General features: G+C 36.2%; 1 protein-coding gene and 1 pseudogene across 2 annotated transcripts in view; one reads left to right on the plus strand and one right to left on the minus strand.

Annotated features, from left to right (window-relative positions):
• Positions 1–11,434: 11,434 nt before the first annotated feature.
• Positions 11,435–12,131, minus strand: LOC116086487 (solute carrier family 22 member 27-like). Its single transcript, XM_031364735.1, has one exon. It carries the CDS (start codon positions 12,086–12,088, stop codon positions 11,495–11,497), a length of 594 nt encoding a protein of 197 aa, XP_031220595.1. The 5' UTR covers positions 12,089–12,131; the 3' UTR covers positions 11,435–11,494.
• Positions 12,132–12,348: 217 nt separating this feature from the next.
• Positions 12,349–21,175, plus strand: part of LOC116083457 — a 79,766-nt pseudogene continuing 70,939 nt past the window's right edge. The window contains exon 1 of the transcript XR_004115723.1: positions 12,349–12,382. The product of XR_004115723.1 is annotated as a pyruvate kinase PKM pseudogene (transcript). The remainder of the gene's footprint in view (positions 12,383–21,175) is intronic.

A 21,175-nucleotide genomic window follows, 5' to 3' on the forward strand; every position in this document is an offset into this window, starting at 1 on the left:
GCTGAGAATGAAGTCACTCACTCAAGTCAAATAGCTTTGACCATAGCAAAAAGGCTGTATCCAAAAATCGAGCCTATAATTCATTTCTTAGTGCAGCAGAATTATCAACTCTCAGCTTAGCTACGATGGAGATAAAATCCTTTGGTGATGTGAGGGTCATTGAAATACAGCCTTATTACAATGAAACCCAATGTCTAAAAATTGTTCTTATTTTGGGCTTGTACCACAGTAAGAGCCAAGATTTTAAACTCTACTAAATACAAAACAAACAAAAAGACTTTATATATTCATGTTCATTTAAGAAAATACTAGTAGTGATGTATTATTTTTAAGTATACAATTAATATGCTTGGAGTTATTTAAAATTTATATTGAGAAAAATTTATTTTTACTATTGCTATAGACAAGCACCTATATAAGACTGATAAATTAATTGTTGTTTTATATCAAACAACTTTTATAATACTTTTTTTTTATTGTTATAATATTTTATAAATTTTAAGGAATATGACAAAAAAGATTTTGTATGTACTGAAGGGGGTCTCTCGGAAGAGCAGTGGTACAAAAGGGAAACAAGAATGTGATTCAATTATATTTAATTGAAATATGTTTTTAAATGTTAACAAATTCAGATAAATTGAAATCATGTAACTTTTCTCATCATAATGCAATAAAAGTATTTAAAAAAAAAAAAAGAAAGAAAAAAAAGCAGTAAGGGAAGAAGGTCAAGTAACATATAATGACATACCTATAAGAATGTCACCAGATTTCTCACAAAAATCTATAAAAGCAAGAAGATCCTGGGCAGACATTATTTAGACCCTAGGAGAATACAAATGCTAGCACAGGCTACTATACTCAGCAAAACTCTCAATTACCATAGATAGAGAAACGAAATATTCCACAACAAGAACAAATTTACACAATATCTTTCCACAAATCCAGACCTAAAAAGGATAATTAAAGGAAAACATCAACACAAGGAGGGAAACTACACCCCAAAAAAGCAGGAAATTAATCTTTTAACAAACCAAAAAAAGAAGATAGCCACATAAACATAACTCCACCTTTAACAACAACAAAAACAATAGGAAGCAACAATCACTTTTCCTTAATATCTCTTAATATCAATGGACTCAATTCATGAAAAAAAAACCACATAAACTAACAGATTATATACATAAATGGGAACCCAACATTTTGCTGCATAAAGGAAACCCACCTAAGTAATAAGACAGACACAACATCACAGTAAAAGACTGGAAAACAATTCTCCAAGCAAATGGTCCCAAGAAACAAGGTGAGGAGCCATTCAAATATCGAATAAAATAGACATTCAAAATAAAAGTTATCAAAAAAGATAAGGATGGACACTTCATACTCACCAAAGGAAAAATCTACCAAGAAAAACACTCAATTCTGAATATCTATGATAATACAGGGCATAATGGAAGGACATCCACATACCTAAAAGAAACTTTACTAAAGCTCAAAGTACACATTGCACCTAACATAATAATAGTGGGAGACTTCAACACCCCACACTCTTCAATGGACAGGTCATGGAAACAGAAACTAAACAGAGACACAGTGAAACACACAGAAGTTATGAAACAAATGAATCTAACAGATAACTATACAACATTTCATCCTAAAACAAATGAATATATCTTCTCACTATCTCACTGTACCTTCTCCAAAATTGACCATATAATCGGTCTCATAACAGGTGTCAACAGATACAGGAAGACTGAAATAATCCCATGCATACTATCAGATCACCAGGGACTAAAGCTGGTCTTCAATAACAACATAAACAATAGAAAGCCCATATACACGTAGAAGATGGACAACACTTTACTCAATGATATCTTGGTCAAGGAAGAGATAATGAAATTAAAGACTTTTTAGAGTTTAAGGAAAATGAAGCTACAACATAACCAAGTTATGGGACACAATGAAAGCTAAGAGGAAAATTCATAACTCTGAGTCTCTCAAAAAAGAAACTGAAGAGAGCATGCACTAGCAGCTTGACAGCACATCTGAAAGCTCTATAACAAAAAGAAGCTAATAAACAGAAGAGGAGTAAACAGCAGGAAATAATCAAACTCAGGACTAAAGTCAACCAAGTAGAAAAAGAACTATACAAAGAATCAAGACCTGATTCTTTGAGAAAATCAACTAGATAGATAAACCATTAGCTAGACTAACTAGAGGGCACAGAGACAGTATCCTAACTAACAAAATCAGAAATGAAAAGGAAGACATAACAATGGAAACTGAGGAAATCCAAAAAATCATCAGATCCTACTACAAAAGTCTATAGTCACCAAAACTGGAAAATCTGGAAAATGGACGAATTTCTAAACAGATACGAAGTACCAAAGTTAAACCAAGATCAGATAAACTATCTAAACAGTCCATAACCTCTAAAGAAGTAGAAGCAGTCATTAATAGTCTCCCACCAAAAAAAAAAAAAGGCTAAACCAGATAGGTTTACTGTAGAGTTCTATCAAACTTTTTAAGAAGACCTAATACCAATCCAAACTAATCCAAACCAATCCACAAATAGAAAAAGAGAGAATACTACCCAATTTGTTCTATGAAGCCACAATTACTCTGATACCTAATCCACACAAAGACTCAACAAAGAAAGAACTTCAGATCAATTTCCCTTATGACTATCAATGCAAAAGTACTCAACGTAATTCTCACAAACCGAATCCAAGAACACATCAAAATGATCATCCATCATGATCAAGTAGGCTTCATCCCAGGGGTGCAGGGATGGTTCAATATACAGAAAACCATCATTATAATCCACTCCATAAACAAACTCAAATAAAAAAAAGACTACATGATCATTTCATTAGATGCAAATAAAGCATTTGACAAAATCCAATGCCCCTTCATGGTAAAAGTCTTACAAAGATCTGGAATTCAAGGCCCATACCTAAACATAGCAAAAGCAATATACAGCAAACTAGTAGCCAACAGCAAACTATATGGAGAGAAACTTGAAACAATCCCACTAAAATTAGGGACTAGACAAGGCTGTACACTCTCTCCCTACCTATTCAGTATGGTACTCGAAGTCCTAGCCAGAACAATTAGACGACAAAATGAGGTCAAAGGGATAAAAATTGGAAAGGAAAAAATTCAAAATATCACTATTTGCAGATGAAATGATAGTATACTTAAGTGACTCCAAAAATTCCACCAGAAAACCCTAAAGCTGATAAACAACTTCAGCAAAGTAGCTGAATATAAAATTAACTAAAACAAATCAGTGGCTTTCCTCTACTCAAAAAATAAAAAGGCTGAGGATCATAATAGTCACAAATAATGAAAATACCTTGCCATGATTCTAACTAAGCAAGTGAAAGATCCATATGACAAGAACTTCAAGTCTCTGAAGAAAGAAATTGAAGAAAATCCAAGAAAATGTAAAGAATTCACAGGCTCATGGATTGGCAGGATTAATATAGTAAAAATGGCCATCTTGCTGAAAGCAATCTACGGATTCAATGCAATCCCCATCAAAATCCCAACTCAATTCTTCATAGAGTTAGAAAGAGCAATAAGCAAATTCATCTGAAATTAAAAAACAAAAAAAAAAACAAAAAACAAAAAAACAAAACAACAAAAAAAAAACAGGATATTGAAACTACTCTCAACAATAAAAGAACTTCTGGCCAAATCACCATCCCTGACCTCAAGCTGTACTACAGAGCAATTGTGACAAAAAAAAACTTCATGGTATTGATACAGTTCCAGCAGGTAGATCAATGGCATAGCATTGAAAACCCAGAAATGAAACCACACACCTATGATCACTTGATCTTTGACAAAGAGCTAAAACCCTCCAGTAGAAAGAGGACAGCATTTTCAACAAATGGTGCTGATTCAACTGGCGGTTTGCATGTAGAAGAATGCAAATTGATCGACTCTTATCTCCTTGCACAAATCTAAAGTCCAAGTGCATCAAGGACCTCCACATAAAACCAGATGCACTGAAACAAATAAAGTGGGGAAGGGCCTCAAGCACATGGGCATGGGGAAATTTTCCTGAACAGAAGGGATTTGCAGTCCCATAGGAAGAACAACAATATGAACTAACCAGTACCCACAGAGCTACCAGGAAATAAATCACCAACCAAAGAGTATACATGGAGGAACCCATGCCTCCAGCCACATATGTGGCAGAGGATGGCCTTGTTGGTCATCAATGGAGGGAGAGGCCCTTGGTCCTAAAAAGGCTCCATGCCCCAGTGGAGGGAAATGTCAGGACCAGGAAGTGGGAGTGGGTAGGTTCTTGAGCACAGGGAGGAGAGAGGAGATAGGGCTTTTTCTGATTGGAAACCAGGAAAGAGGATAACATTTGAAATATAAATAAAGAAAATATCTAAAAAAAATAAAATATACCAACTATACAAAAAGGATGTGAATTAACAATATTTAACTTGGATAATTAAAGACAAACTGAACACTTTTTCATTACAAAACACATAAGCTCCTCCTTAACTTACATCCTAGTTATAGTCTACTAAATGCTCGTTAAGCCGAATACATCAAAAACAGGAAAAGATGCAGTGTGCTTAACCTAACAACCAACATGTCTTAGCAACAGCACTTTGTACAACAGCAGCTATTTAACTATGAGAGCCTTTCCTGGCTGCGGTGACAGCTCCATGCTTCTGTCGTATATCACAAAATCTTCTTGCCCTGCAGAATCATTAGGCCATGAAAGATCAAAACTCGAAATCTGAGATACATTTTTAAATGAATTGTTCTTGTTTTCTACCATGTGAAAGGTAGAAATATTAAATTTATTTTTCATAAGCCTAATAGCATCTGTAACTATACATTGAACTATAGTTCAGTCAACTATACATTGAACTATATCATTCGTAAAGTTCCTGTACATGGTACAGGTCTAATATTAACATATGTCATGAAGACCAATGTAAACTGTAAACAAAATTAACATTTATTATGAGTGAATGAATAATTAGTTTAGGCTATTTCACTATGTATTTTGAATAACAGGTCTTTCCAAAACAATTTCTTTCTTTTCTAATGATAAAAGACATGGACTAAAATGTTAGGAGAAATAATGCACAGAAAATTTCTGGTGTGTGACAGTAATGATAACTGATGCTTAAGAATGTCTAGTTGACTTCCTGGTGTAGCTCAGTGGTAGAGCACAAGCTTTGCAAGAAGGTCTCTATTCTACAGTGTATGTATTTCAACACTTAACTTCGCAACACTGTAACTTCACAACACTTAACATGCACGCACACACACACACACACACACACACACGAGAGAGAGAGAGAGAGAGAGAGAGAGAGAGAGAGAGAGAAAGAAAGAGAGAGAGAGAAAGAGAGAGAGAGAGAGAGAGAGAGAGAGAGAGGCTATACCAGACTATAATAAATCTGGTTCCTGAAATAAAATTGGCCCAGAAAAAAATTCTAGTAAGAATTGAATAAACAAGCAGAAAGTGTTGAGTCCGTTTGAAGGGAACACAGACAAAAGTCCTGTGATAGAATGCCTACAAAGCTGAGGGTTCCTTTTGTACTCGCTGCTGCTCCATTTGAAGACAGAACATTCCCTTTCTAATTTTCCATTCTGGAGACAACACCTTGTGAACTTGTCATGTCATGTCAATATTGGGTGCTTTACTCTTGTCTGTTCATAAAGGTACAATTTGCCCTCTTTCCTGATTTTAGATTGATTTAGGTCTTTCCTGCAAACTGTTACATATTATCTCACTCCTTGAGGCACTGCCTTGTTTACATTGGGGCATTCTTGAGTGCACTGAGCAAGAGACAATCATTGTTTTCCAAATCTTCAGAGAAAACAAACTCAAGAAATGTACCATTAAACTCAAAGAAGTCACAATGCTGACACTATCTACTTTTTTTCATATGTTCTTTAAGTATTGGAGCCGAATATGCATTCCATTGGGTGGTTAATAATCAGCTCATTTGGTCTTTTAGCTAATTAGTAACACATTAATTTGAAGCTCTTTTAATGTTTGGTAGTGGTTATACTTCAGTTGTTCAACAAGGCTTCAATCTATAGACTAACCTTTAGTAGATCCCATAATGGAGACAAGAGGAGTTGACGGGGGGCGGGGGGATGTCTTCCTACTCGGAGGGAACACTGCAGCACAGTACAGCAGAACACTTACAGCATGCTTGGAGACTGCACTTGAGTAGAAGTCACAATGAGAAAATGCTGTAATAAGTGTTGCACACATTCAGAGCTTGCAGCTTGCAGGGAATTGAAATGAAATGGAAGGTTTAACAATGGAGGAGGAACCGAAATGGGTGTCTTGAAAGATCTGCATACTCTCTCCGCCCTCCGAGCTCATTTTCTAATCATTACCCACAGTAATGAGCCAGATACCTTTAGAGAGCAAAAAAAATTTCTGCCTAGCTGATTGTTCAAAAGCAGCCCTCCGCATGCAGCCCCTGTTCCAGACCCGTCAGAATGACAGCACATACAATACGCTCTGTTGCTGAGATACAAGCACTTTTATTCCCTTCTCCAAATATGGATCAAGGTCCCACCAGCGGGGTGGGCATCATGTCAGTTAGATCACAGGCAGAAAGCTATAATATCCTTAATGGGAAGTTTTTGCTAGAGTTTGTTCAATTGTTAGCAGTTAAAAACAAGAAAGGATTTTAATTAATAGATTTATAGAAGTATTAAATGGAAAATTATGCATCAATGCTGATAGACCTACAAAAATCAAATATTCTGCCAAAGAGACTAATGATAATTATACATAGGCCTAAAAAGATTCACAGACCACAGAGGAGGTAACATTATCTAACAGGTATAGGCTATTATTAGTAGCCATTTTGGGGATAATTTATTATTTCTTTTGTAGAATTTTTAAAAGCAGACATCAGGTACCCATTTTTAAAGTGAACTCTATAAAACATGAAGCTCATGTACTCACTTCACCATAAGAAGGGGTTACCCTACAAGAATATCTTGTTATTATCTGCTATCAGCTAACATAAGACCAATCAGCTCCCATTACAAATGCAGCTACCCAGAGGGCAGGGTGATGCTCATGGCTAATGCTGAAAGTTAGAAGTAGCTTTTTCATTATTGACTATTTGAATATTAACTATTAGAACTGGAAAGAACCCTGCCTGTATGATATATAATGTAACACTTTATTAGTTACATGCATAAGGGGAAAATATAAATTACTAGTGACTAGGAATAAATTGGTGGGATTTTGCTCACTGTATAAAAGAGAGAGAAAATAATATGAGACAGGAAAAGAGGAACTTTGTGGAAAAATATATTGAGCTGTGAATTCATTTTCCTTAGGAATCTGGGAAGCTCTGGATATGCTTGTCACCATATGTAGACTAAAGTTTGAAAAGAATGTTTGTTATACATTATACTTAGAGTAAAAAAAAAGAAACAACAAAAGTAATAAAGGTAAGGGAAATTGTAGGTTCAAACATAAGAGCCAATCAGGCTCTGTGAGTCTCTCTTTTGTACCTATTATGTACTGATAACCTGTTTTGAAAACCTCTAACTCTTTTTTTGGATGTGTGCATTTTGTACCACACCACTTCTGCTTACTGTCTCACATTGTCCCCTCCTCCTCCTCCTACTTGCCACTTCCAAGGATAAATATGCACAAGGTCATCCCCTCTGAGGGCTCACATGTCACACTTAAGTGGCAATGCCAGTGCCGTATTTCAGTGCCAGTGTTACAGTGATTCATCCTTGGGCAATTACTTAGGTAAAATATTTGTAGATGGGAGCTCTGTGACCCTGGGGCATTTAAATAGGTAGGATTTGTCTTTGGATATAGCTACATCCCTTTTTATCTTCTTACACACCAGTGTGTGTCTCTCCATCCCAAAATTTCTAGTGTTTCATTTGATATATCCCCTCTCTTCCTTAGCAAAAGGCTTCTTCCAGAAAATCAATTTGAAATTATTCATACTCCTACCTGAGTTTAATCCAGGAAGTGCATCTCTCAGGATAGTAGACAAAGATGCTCAGTTGATCAGTACATTGAAAGGATTGGCACATGGAGCAAATGACAAGCAGTGAAGATCATTCTGTGAAATCTTTTTCAGAAGCCATTTTTTAACTTATCTTTTTTTTTTCTTGGAAGGTGTTATAAAGCTGACACCAGCTTCCCTGTTCTTTTCTTATCCTCTGAACTGGACTATAGAACCTTCCATCCTTAACAACTTTTCTGTTATCCCTGTCTATTCAGAGTTGACACCTGCCTGTCAAGATGGCGGTGAGCTCCTGGGAGGCTCATCCAAAGCTTGGGGATAAATTTGTTCAGAAGAAAGCACGTTCTTTTTTAATGTCAGTCAGTAGTAACATCTGAATGCCACTGCCACCATGACTCCACATAGATCCTTAGGGACTAGCTCTTTAAAAAGCTGTGTCACTATATTCACAAAGAAAGAAGCAAAGAAGGGGGTGAAAAAAAAACAGAAAAGAAGGGAAGGAGCAAAGAAGGAGGGAAAGGAGGGAAAGGAAGAAAGATAGAACCAGCTATCAAAGAAATCCTGTTTTAATAAGTGTACACTAATTGTATAAAGTCCCAGATTTCATTATAACATTTTAATATACAAATACAGTGTATTTTGACTATATCCATGTCTAGTTCCCTTTTTGTCACCTCCTTCTTGATTTCTTTCCATCAAACAAGGTTACTTCTATATTCTTTCTTCTTCTACCTTTCTGCATGGAATGGCCTAGCAAGAAGATGCTTGTGAAATGTTAGCACTATGGTTTTGTTATTTCTAAGCTTCAAAACTCTAAACTATATAAACTTAGGAATTAACTAGTTTATGTGTTTCATTATAGATACACAAAATAAGCTAAAACAGAAGTGTTTTATATTCTATTCAGTTATTTGTTTAGCAATAAATATTCATCCAATATTTTGTAATCAGCTTGGTAGAGAGAAAGAACAGCTCTCCCAAGTTCATGATCCAGGGTGCCAGGAAATAAGCAAAGAGGGATACTAGGTGACAATAAAAGAATTTGGGACAGAATGTCATCAATGTCCCGAGAGGTGAAAAATCCGATGGCATTCAATGACGGGGATGTTCTGCCTACAGAACAAATCAGGAAGAACCCTTAACATAAGTGTTAAACATGCCATCTAAGTAGGAATTCAAGAATAAGGAACTCTTAAGTTAGGTACAAAAAAATGCAACATTCCAGAGCAGAGAAAATTTGTGTACAAAAACAATGAGAAATGAGACTATACAAGTCTGTCAATGGATTATATACAAGTAAAATGTGGAACACATACACAAATGGAATTCAGTGTAAACATGAAAAATAAAACAATGACATTTAAGAAAATTGATACAACTGAAAATCATTGAATGAATTAAAATAAGCTAGACTCAGAAAGACAAATATAATATTTCTCTTTATATGCAGAACTTAAAAGCATAAGCTTATGTCTACTGTAGTGATTAATATTGTCAACTAAATAGATCAAAAAGAGTAGCCTAAGGGTATGCAGTGATAGATTATTTTTATTGGCTATGTTATTTATTTACATTTCAAATGCTATTTCCTTTCCCAGTTTCCCCTCCAGAAGCCCACTATCCCATGTTCCCTCTCCCTGCTTCATGAGGGTATTCCCCAACCTGCCCACCCACTCCCATGGAGAACAGAAGAGACCCTTAAATGTTGGTAGCACCATTCCATGAACTTGAGTTTTGTACTATATAACAAAATGGAAGGCTACAAGAGCTTTAACATTCATCTTTCTCTGTTTCCTACCTACTGATGCATTGGAACCAGCCTCCTCAGTCTCCTTGAACTATAGATTCCCAGCACATGAACTTGAACTGCAAGTCAAAATAAAACCTCCTTATTTTAAATTGAGTTCATCAGGATGATCTATACCAAGAAAAGTAACTTATGCAATAGTAGATAAGTGTATGTTTATTTATATTTGTATGAGTAGATCATGAAATTACAAAAGAACTTATGAGAGGAGAGGAAGATTTTTTCTGCAAAGGTAAAAATAAGGTAATTGAATACATATGTAGGATTAAAGAAAAACACAAGGAAAATTAAGCAAGAGAAGAAAGAGAAGCAATTGAAAAAGTGTCAGTAGAGGAGGGGAAGAAATGAGAACAGACTTTAAAGCTGTGTATATGAAAAAGACAGCTTGCAACCCATTACTGTGCATGCAAACCTGAAAAGTTAATTTCTGTTCAAATTAGAGGTTGGTCCTTAATGGAACATAAATGACTACAGATATTAGTTGCTGCAAAATATGTTTTTCAAAAGTAGAGCAAAGAGATCTGATGCAGAATGCACATAGAGTCTCTATTGTTGTGGCAGCTTGGGTACAAGTTCTATGCATATCTACAGATACACTAGAGACTATGGATACAATGCTGGCATTCCACTAGTGCTGCTGGAGAAAAATACCAAAGTTGAGGACCACAAACAATGAAAACACTATGCTGAGTATACACTTTCTCATTGATGAGACTTCTGAAGCTCCCAATACAGAGTAGGAGTTTACATATTCCTACAACTCATTTCTACACAGGTCTGTTTAACTTCAACTTATCTCTTACTTTCCTTAAATAAGTTGTCTTCAGATTGAGAAGATAATAATTTCAGATGGAAAGTCATATGTGAACACCCAAAAATAAGCAGTCAACTCTGTTTTGACTCCCAAAATTTAAAAAAAAAAAAACGTGATCTGTTACTGAAGGAGCAATTACATAATCTACTCCAACCTTCCATAAGGTACTCTGCCAGACACAGTACACACAGTCCCCTTCTTTGATAACAAAGAGTGATTTCTAAGAAGCCACTCCTTCAGTGGGAACTGAAACTTCCACGCAGTATTCAACAAATGGTACCTCACTTCACGCAAATATTTCATTCTCACTCCATTTTCTCACCCCAATCTCTCCCAATTCCTTTTCATAGCCTATTTAATACCTAATATTATGCAGATACATACATACATACATACATACATACATACATACATATACATACATAAATACATAGATACATAGATGGATAGATAGATACATAGAGAGAGACACATAGAGATAGATAAATACTTAGACTCATATATATGTACATTAATATTTCTTTTTTTATTTTCTATTTAATCTTTATTTATTAAGAAGTTTGATAATGCTGGGCAGTGGCAGCACTTGCCTTTAATCCCAGCACTTGGCAGGCAAAGGCAGGAAGATTTCTGAGTTCCAGACAAGCCTGGTCTACAGAGTAAGTTCCAGGAAAGCATGGGCAATACAGGGAAACCCTGACTCTAAAAACCAAAACCAAACAAACAAACAACAACAAACAAACATAAAGAACTTTGATAATATCAATGAATAATCCTAAGTAATCCTCCTGCGAAAACTGTCACCATGTCCTGAACACCATTTTTTCTCTTATTCTTTAATCAGATGACAATTCCAGGAGTTCCTTAAAACTTTGTGACTTTAATGATGAGATCCTCCTCCTTTGCTTGTCTTGATTCTTCCCAATCATTTCCTATATCATGGGTGGAGTCAGGAAGAAGTTGATTCTTGGTTTCAGGAAGGAGAAACACTATAAACCCATTGAGGATGGAAAAGCCTCCATAGAAGATCCAGGGCAATTTGTCAGAGTATTTCGCTAGCATCATAAACAACGGGGACAGGAATAATCCACAATTAACCATCATTGAAATGACTCCTATACCTGTTGCCCTTAATGTGGTCGGGAGTAGCTCACTGGTATGTAGACGATTGACAGCCATGCATGAAGCAGAAAGTGCTCCTGCCAATGTGGCCATAATAATACGCAGCATCTGCATTTCTTGAGGTGCAAATATAGCAGTCAGAATGAAGATTCCCGTCAGGGACGTGGGAACCAGGTGGGTTAACCTACGTCCCATGTGATTAAGAACAAAATGTCCAATAACACTGACTAACATGCCCAATGCACTAACAAGAAACTGAAACAGGATAATATTAGAACTCAGGTGTTGGAGGTGAATTGACAGGCCAAAAACAGACACTGTAAATAAATATCTCATAAAGGACAGGAGATATATCCGCTTATGTAGGATGGGTGTGCGGAACAAGAGAAAACTATTGAGAGAAAACTTTCATGAGGAGATGAGAAGTGTATTTGTAGAGAAAAGTAATACGGTGCTAGAGAGACAACCCAGCAGTTAGGAGTAGTTGCTACTCTGTCAGAAGATCTGATTTTCATTAATTCCAGTAGCCACATTCAGCAGCTCACAATCAACTGTAACTCTGGCTTCAAGGGCTCTTTCTCTTTCTCCTGAGCTCCATGGGCTCTCACCTACGAGTGGACATGATCACAAGTAAGTGCATATGCAAACACAAAAAATTTTAAAATAAATGTTTTAAAAATACACCGAATGAGTTTGAGAATAAAGAATCGGGGTCCTCTATAAAAGTTGACAACTTATATACCTAATTCTGAAGCAAATATTGTAGTTGGAAACACTTCTAATGACACCATTTTTTTTGGAATTATAGCACAAATGGAAAACTACTGGCCTTCAGGAGCTACATGATCTATGAGGGAGGCATAGAAATTAGATCAGACAAAGACAGAGAGATGATCTGAACCTATTTGGTGTAGGGGTGAAAGCTGACAGGAAGATGATGTTGAGGAGAGAAACCTATCTCCCTCGGTGCCTACAGACGAGCATTCTGGGTGACATATTCCACACTGTGTCATTCCCATGACAGGGAAACCTGCAGGCTTTGCTGATATGTTTTGGAAATAGTTAAGATGCCTTGTTTCATTCTCAGTTTTTATCAGTGACTAGAGAAATGGCTATGAAAACCAATGCTGACATTCCCATGTGCGTGCTCTTTCAGATATTGATTCTATTAAAGTTGGGGAAAATATTTTACTTACTATGAGTACAGAATCATCATTACTGGACAGCGATGGATGAGATGATTTCCTGAATTTAGCAGGTATAATACATGCTGAGTCCAAACCTCAGAGATAGTCTACACATGAAAGAATATCAGGAATCTGGAAGAGCCACCTCCTTCTCCTACTACATGCTTTCAATTTATAGGTATTCTGTTCCGAGAAATTCCCATAAGACACTCAGCTTATACATTTCCATACAAAGTTTCCAACAAGCTCAGAAAATAGGAGGAGGTAGCAGTGTAGTCAGCCCATTTGTATTCATCCCAGAAAGTCTGAAAATGTTCAAGTACATTTATAAGCAAATTCCTTCTCACCACCAGGTTGACAAGACACTTGAAGTTAAAATGAAAGGCCATGTGATTGTACAAAGGAAGCACCAAGTCAGTATGGGCAGTTTCATCACACTACTAAGAGGTATGCACAGTGGTGCAGATTTTTTGCAAGAGTACCAACTTACCTAATGTTTTTGGAGGGTTAGCTTTAAATCAGCTAGTACAACATTTGTCTTGCATGCATGAGGATATATACTCGATCCCAGCACTGCTGAAAAAAAAATAGTTATCCGATTTGAATGAATTATTGAGTTTCTTGAAAGTGTTTTTCAAACCCTTTAGTTATCATTCTCCATCTTCCTATTATTCGTATGTTGATATGGAAAGTGTCTCTACCTACACTACGATCCTACTCCACCTCAGACCTCCTCTAGTTCCCAGGGCAGACCGGGAGCTACTTTATAGACTGTGTGCTCTGGAACTTCCCACCCTCTTTTACTATAGCACTAATCAGGTGCACTAGTTAAAGTCCTGTCTTCTCACCTGGAATGACATTTGCTTCCCTGATAAATATTAAAAATGCAGAGGCAACTTGCATTATTGTTAAAGCAAGGCACCACTGAAGATCAAGTGCTTTGACACACTATGAAGATGCCAATAGAAATCAAAACACTTAGCAGCACTAATGGCCTTGATGCAAGCCACTGACTCTAGCACTCAGGCAGCTGATGCAGGAGGATCAACTGGTCTATCTATTGAATTTGAGACTAGAATGGGCTGCAGGGGAAGGGATTAAAATCCTATGTAGGCAAAATCCAATTAAGCATACTGACAGCAAACAATTCAAACTGTAGACCTAGTAAAAGAAACTAAAGATGGGCCTTTCTGCACTTTTAGGAATGATACCCTGCTCTTGTATTTTAGGACTCCCCAAGTTTCTATTTAGTGTCAGAGAACTATTCTTCATATTTTCCAGTAAGAAAGTTTATTCACTGGCACCTCCCTCCATCTCAAATTAAAGATCCCTTAAAAATAATCAGCAAAGTCAGACTCTCAATAGAGTCAGTTCTCTGAGATCCAGACTCTCCCTAGAGAGAACACTGCTATTACTACCTCTGCAAAAAGCAACTTATGACCCATATTCTTAGGGTCAAAGGCCAAGATAATGAGAACCATCCTGGGATTTTATCTTTGAGGTTATCTATAGCCAAGAGGACCTGGGATAACATTTCAAAGAATCTCTGCAAATGTGAACAGCAGTCAAAAAACTCTCTCACAAGCACCCTAAGAGAAAGTTAAACTTCCCACCCAGCAGCCAAGCTGAGTTTCCCAGGATAGGACTGTAAATACAGCCGTGCCATAGGAGCAATCTCTGAAATATTCAGATTATTAATCAGCTGACAAAGAGCCATTTCCTCCATTTTCAGATCCACTTGTCAGTGGCTTGGGACTCAACAACAGTCATGCAAAAAAGGATTATATCTGTGTACAAGTATTTCCTGAGACTTTAGGAGGCATGTTAATCATGTCACTGTGACAAAAACCTTAAAATAACAATAAAGAAAAAGAAAGGCTGATCAGGAGTCATATTTTCTGAAACACTAGCCCCCTGGTCTGATGGATCCATTGCTTTGGTGTCTGAGCCCATGGTAAGACAGATAAAGCTAAACAAACATAAGAAAAGAAAAAAAAGGAAGAAAACATTGTGGAGAAAAGGCATGGGAGAAGAAACACACTTGTCTTTACTAAGAAGCAGAGTGAAAGACAGCAAGTGAAAGTAAGAAAGAGGTCCTGAAGAGGTCCTTCAAAGACACATATCCAGTTACCTTCTATCTCCACCCAGATCCCACCTATCACAAGTCCACCCTACTTAATAGCCTACTAAATTTTAGAATCAGTGACTGTATTAATCCATTAATGGAAAACACTCAGCTCTTGTGATCCTGACATTTCTCAAAAGAACCACCTCGGATCTTTGTTTCCATAGAGAATGTTCCTTGTCCACTCTATAATACATCCTTAAAAGAAGAAAAGTTATAGAAAAAGAAAATAGTGAGTATGCACCTATGTTCAAGTCTATGCATAGAATGATGTCATAAATGCAGTATGAACTCAGTACCTAGCAGGGCCCTTCCACATGCCTTATCTAATTCATTCCATATAAACCACTCATAGAATGATGTTTTATTTTATAGAAGAGGGAAATAGGGCCATAAGACTTTTTAATTTGTCTAGAATAAAACAATCCAGTTAAGAAAATATCTAGAATTCAAATTCACACCTAAAAGCTACAAAATTCACCAACCTACGCTGAAGAATGAAGCAAAACTCTCATCAATTTTACATTCTCATAAAACAAACCCATGGCTAAATTTTATTAGCATCTCTTTCCCATCTAGTATTGCCTATCTACAACAACCTAAGCCTCCTGGAATATATAATAACGAACTCAAGTCTTATCACATTTTAAATATTAAAAAGGTATAAGAATTTACTTTGATTTTTGGTAAGTGATAAATTTGCTTCAAGCCAAAATCCTGCCATGGGTTAGAAAATGATCAACTCTTTCAGAATGTTTAACCTTTAGGTAACCCTTAAATATATCAAATGCAAAATTAAGCAGGAATGCCAAAATAGATCAAGATTGATCAGAAAAATCTAGACTAAATAGGGTATCTTGAAAATATGCTCTGTCATAGAAATAAAATACAGCGGGCGGTGGTGGTGCACGCCTTTAATCCCAGCACTTGGGAGGCAAAGGCAGGCGGATTTCTGAGTTCGAGGCCAGCCTGGTCTACAGAGTGAGTGCTAGGGCAGCCAGGGCTACATAAAGAAACCCTGTCTCGAAAAACCAAAAAAAGAAAACATAAATAAATAAAATACAAATATAATACATTTTAAATTTTACTCTGTTTAGCATAGTTAAAGTTTCTGAAATATTTATTTCCTTATATTCAAAGTACACTTTCCATACTTTTCTCTCCTGAGTATATCAAACTCAATCCCATCCAACTATTGATATTGATATTAAAGGCAGATTCTCTTACTCTTCTTTTCTCCGATATCAATATGATTGGTTCCTTCCATCAATCCTGTTACTATTAAAGTATCATATCAACATTCATCATACCCCCAACACACTTTTCCCTGAACAAGTTAATTAAAGTAGTAATCTCACCCCAACCCTTCAAACGCTAGAGAATACAAAACAAGAATGTCCCATTATACTTTTTGTGTATTTCCTTCACTATCATGAAGTGGTTTTGATTTGAGAACCAATAAGAAAATAATAATCTGTGGTCTTATGACCACATAACCATAAGTTAAGAGCACTTATTCTTGCAAAGGATCCAAGTTTAATTGCCAAAATTCTCATGATGGCTTGTAACTGTCTGTCCAGTTTCAAGGGATTTGATGGCCTTTCTGACCTCGGAGGAAACCACACATATACCTAGAACATACACATACATACATACATACATACATACATACATACAGGTGAAACATTAACACACATAAAATAAAAGTAAATAAATCTTTAAAAAATTAATCATCTGAATTATATATGCAGCATAGGCTAGTTAGGGAAAGATTACCTCAGGCACTTACTGGAAACATTTGATATTAAAAGCAGAGATTGAGAAGAAAATGAGTAATGGATACACTCAAAAAGGTAAAGGAGTTGGTAGAGAATAGATACTGAGTAATGGAAAGAAAAAACAAACAAACATAAAAATTAAACAAAACCAAAAAGCAGCAGCTAGCCTCAGATTACATTCTTCTTCCCAATGACAAACCCAAAGTCATCTATGGCACATTTATGAAATAATTGGCAAAACATTGCATTTATTGATTACAAAAGAATTTGAAAACATTTTATGTCTTCTAAAGACTAAAAATCTGTAAGATGTGATCACATATGTTGCTTATGTGTCTTTTTCCTTCATTTTTAATTTTCTAAATAACTGTATGTCCTTATGCTTACAACATAATGTTTGAAAGGTGTTCATTGTGGAATTGCTATACCAATACACTCAATACTTCATATATTTTGTTGTGAGACATTACTATCTACTCTTAGCAATCTGGATTAATTCAATGTGCTACTGTACAGTCTCCACAGTGCTTAACAGGTAAGGAAGGTGCCTTTTACCTAACTGAAATTTTACATCATGCATACTATATCTCCCTCCTCTCTTCTCACTCCTCCCTCCTCCCACCTCCCTCCTCCGTCCTCCCCCTTCCCCTCTTTGTCCCTCAGCATCTCTGGTAAACACCATACTCTTTGCTTCTCAGAGGTTACCACTTTTAGATTCCACAAGCGACTTCATGCTAAATTTGCTGTGTGACTAGCTCACTTCACTTAATATAATTTTTTTACTGTTTTTTTATATGTTGACACAAATGACAAATTTTGCTTCAAAAAAAAAAAACAACAACAACAATTCTGCAAGAGGGACAAATATGGAGATGAGAGAAGGGACACAGGGAAGTAAAACTGACTATCATTTACATAAGATGCTTAAGAATGGCTTTTAGACAGCTCAGTTTGAGTGTGAGGAGGAAAAAGAATACAATGAAAACTTTGAGTACAGATCAAGCATCTACTCTGCTTGGAAAGTATGAAAGAAATTAACATATGGAGGGGAAGTAGTTTGTGATATTACCAGGGGCTTTCCAGTCTGGTCAAAAATATAGCACAGGAAGGAAGAAATTACATTTTAAAATAGGTTAGCTAATTCCAGTTTGATTCCATGCCGTTTTCCAGATCCAGGTGATGTTTGGCTATGTGAGGAAAAAATGTACAATATGTAGAGCCAGAGAGCTGCAAGTTAGCATAGCAAAGCAGTACAAGAACACACTGCTTTCATAGCCAGCAGTGTGCTGTTTTCAATAAGGATGATGTATGACTACCCAGGAATCAATATGAATGCAGATAAAACCTATTCTTTTCACTGTGTAATTCTACAGCTGATACACAAGGTGCTGAATATTTATCACTTGAATGCAGAAGAGTGTTTTGCCAATGCTCAATGTGCAAACAATAAATACAAACATTGCCCTTCTCACTATTTCCCTTATTTCTGCTTTTGCTTTTCCCAGACTAGGATAAATGAATAGCAAAGACCCACCTCACAGTTCACGAAACATGGTAAAGGAAGCATAAATCCCCAAGATAGCATTGCTAACAACCTCTAAAAGAAGTAAATGGCCCATGGATCCTTTAAATGCTCTGAGTACAGCAGTCGAATGAATATGAGTCATACATTAAATGTGATCACTGGAAGGATGAATAGAGCTTTGAGGTGAAAGGAGTTCCTGTTGGAGACTGTCTGACAGAGGTATGCAAATGCCCTTGCCTTCAACATTTTACAATATTAAGATGGTTTTGAATGTGTCACAGCTCATTTCAGTGTGAGCCCACAGCCATTTACAAAATGAAATCCTCAAAACCAGCCCTCTCCTCAAGGGTCATGAAGCAAATTGACTTTGTATTGGTGGTCTCTGTAGAGCTAGAGAGTTTTTATGGTATTTTAGTAGCAGAATTGAGGCAAGAAAGATATAAAACTCAAGTGGCAAATGCTATAGGTCAATGTCTGGCACTCTAAATGAGTTACCCTGGCCCAAGGCAAAGCCAGTCCTTCCATCACCCAAAATTCTCTCTTTACAGTCAATATGCAAGTTGTCTCCTCAGTGTGGACCTATTGTACCTTCAAATTAGCTTCAAAATTCATCTTTTTATTTCTTTTCAGTCCTACTGCTGGCTTACTTCATTCAGATAGCCTCTACAAGTGTATACCAGACAAAACCCTGGGCCTCTTATCCCAAGGCTTAGTTCATCTTGAATTGTTTCTCCATATATCAATATAAGTTTTTTCTTATTGATCATTTCATAAAACATTCAAAATTCCTTTAGGGACTTTCAATATCTTATGGAAGTTCTTCTCCCTTGATCTTCAATATCTACCCTAATTATTCTTCACATTAAATCCACTGTGTCAACTATCTTGTCCCATATGCTACACACTCTAAAGTTGTTGACATTCCTAGAACTGATATTTTCATCATTTTCCAGGATGCCATACTAAACTTCCTAATTTTCCCCAAATAGAATATATTCAGCCTGAAAAGGATTTTTTCAACCTGAGACTACACTATGCTTTTTTAATAGAGTATCTATTATCTTATATTGTCACTTCATAGAAATCCCCTGTACAGCAAGGACCAGGACTATGTGGGTCACTCTGCTACTCTCAATTCTGGACAGTGATGATAGTAAGTGAATCACATATTTCTCATGAAATGAAGGAATAATGAATGTTACAATATACAAGCCTTAATTCTTAAACACATAGGACAGACTTATAGAGAAAATTATAATTTACAGATGATAATAACTTCAATTTTTTCCTCAAATCCTTATTCATTCCTATGTTTAAAGCATTAAGGCACAGTTCAAAGTAATTATTTTTGATGTATACTCTGATACATCAACTCAGAGGGATCTTTCCTTTTCTAAAACACACTAAATAAAATTTACAATGTTTTTAGATTCTATATAGTCATTTCAAGTCATGGACAGATCATTCATTTGGCCAAACAAGAAAAGATAGAAGCCATTTTTGTTATGTTACATGCATTTGTTTTGAGCCTGAGACCACGTCTGATGTGACAAGTCTAACTAATCTCTATCAATGGCTCTCCCCTTGATAAAATGTAATGTATTTTGTGGATAAATGAATGCATTGAAGAATTTTGATGGTGACTTTTAGCTCTTACACAGTCAAATTATGTAGGAAGCTCTGAGCCCTGCTCAGCTCAACTGAAATAAACTCTAAAGTGCAAGTATCTGTACTCTATTTCATAAGCTTTCATAAACATTTCTATAAGCTTATAAACGCTTGCTTTACATGAGGTGTGAGCAATCTTAGCCTTTATCAAAAGGCTAAATCACTCATGTTTTAGACTTTGAGATGCATATGTGATATGTCCCAACTAGTTCTCTCCACTCATATATCCTATATGTGACTAGATAACATATACGTAGATGGAACTGGCTTTGAGACAGTAAAACTTTATTTGTAAAAGCAAACACAAAGGGCAGATTTGACAGAGAGGTTATAGTTGTCCACATCTGAATTGTATAACCCTACATCTCAGAAGCTAAGCAGCTTTATTTGTATTGTTTGGTTGCTCATTTTGTTACAGAGACATCTGTCAGTTTGGGTTATAAAAATTAATTTACCAAAAATAAACTTGACTGAAATTTGACATACAACACTCAAATTGTGACTAGGTAGTCAAAAGTGCCCAATATGTTGACTATGCTTACATTTTATAAAAATATTCTAAAATGCTATCAGCTTTGCTGTTATTTTGAAAACATCAGGACACTATTTTCACTTATCCCAATTACTTACTGGAAAGGAATACTGAAAAGAATATTAGTGTCCTGCCTCTTATTATTCCAAATGACAACAATAAAACACAGCTGTCGCTGGAGTGGAGAAAGCGATGGAACCTCAAGCAGAACTGAAACAGCCCATTACCTGCAGAATCGTGTCCATGCAGGCTTCTCAGAAGACTGATCAGAGCAATACCAATGGGTTGTGAAGCACGTTGTTGTATTACAGCACAGGTTCATAAAGCTTTACAATGCAAATGAAGAGAATATAAAAGAATGCTGCAGATGGAATATAGAGAAATTCCCTCTGCTAACTGGATATCACTGCCCTGAGCAAGAGACTTTGAGTCCCTTTTATGTAAACAGAACTTCAGTGATGGCTGTCCATAGATCTGCATTGGTATCACACAGGCTATTCCACAGCACTGACATGAAATAGTCAAGCAAGACTCAGCAGCCTACACGTTGTACACTGTTTAATTATTTAATGAATAATGAAATCCCTCCATCCTGCTCAAGAGGTGAA

Source organism: Mastomys coucha, unplaced genomic scaffold, assembly GCF_008632895.1.
Source record: "Mastomys coucha isolate ucsf_1 unplaced genomic scaffold, UCSF_Mcou_1 pScaffold12, whole genome shotgun sequence".
Taxonomy (NCBI): Eukaryota; Metazoa; Chordata; class Mammalia; order Rodentia; family Muridae; genus Mastomys; species Mastomys coucha.

Bases quoted from the DNA above. Each gene is read 5' to 3' on its own strand.
- LOC116086487 (XM_031364735.1), bottom strand. From the start codon at position 12,088: ATGAGATATTTATTTACAGTGTCTGTTTTTGGCCTGTCAATTCACCTC.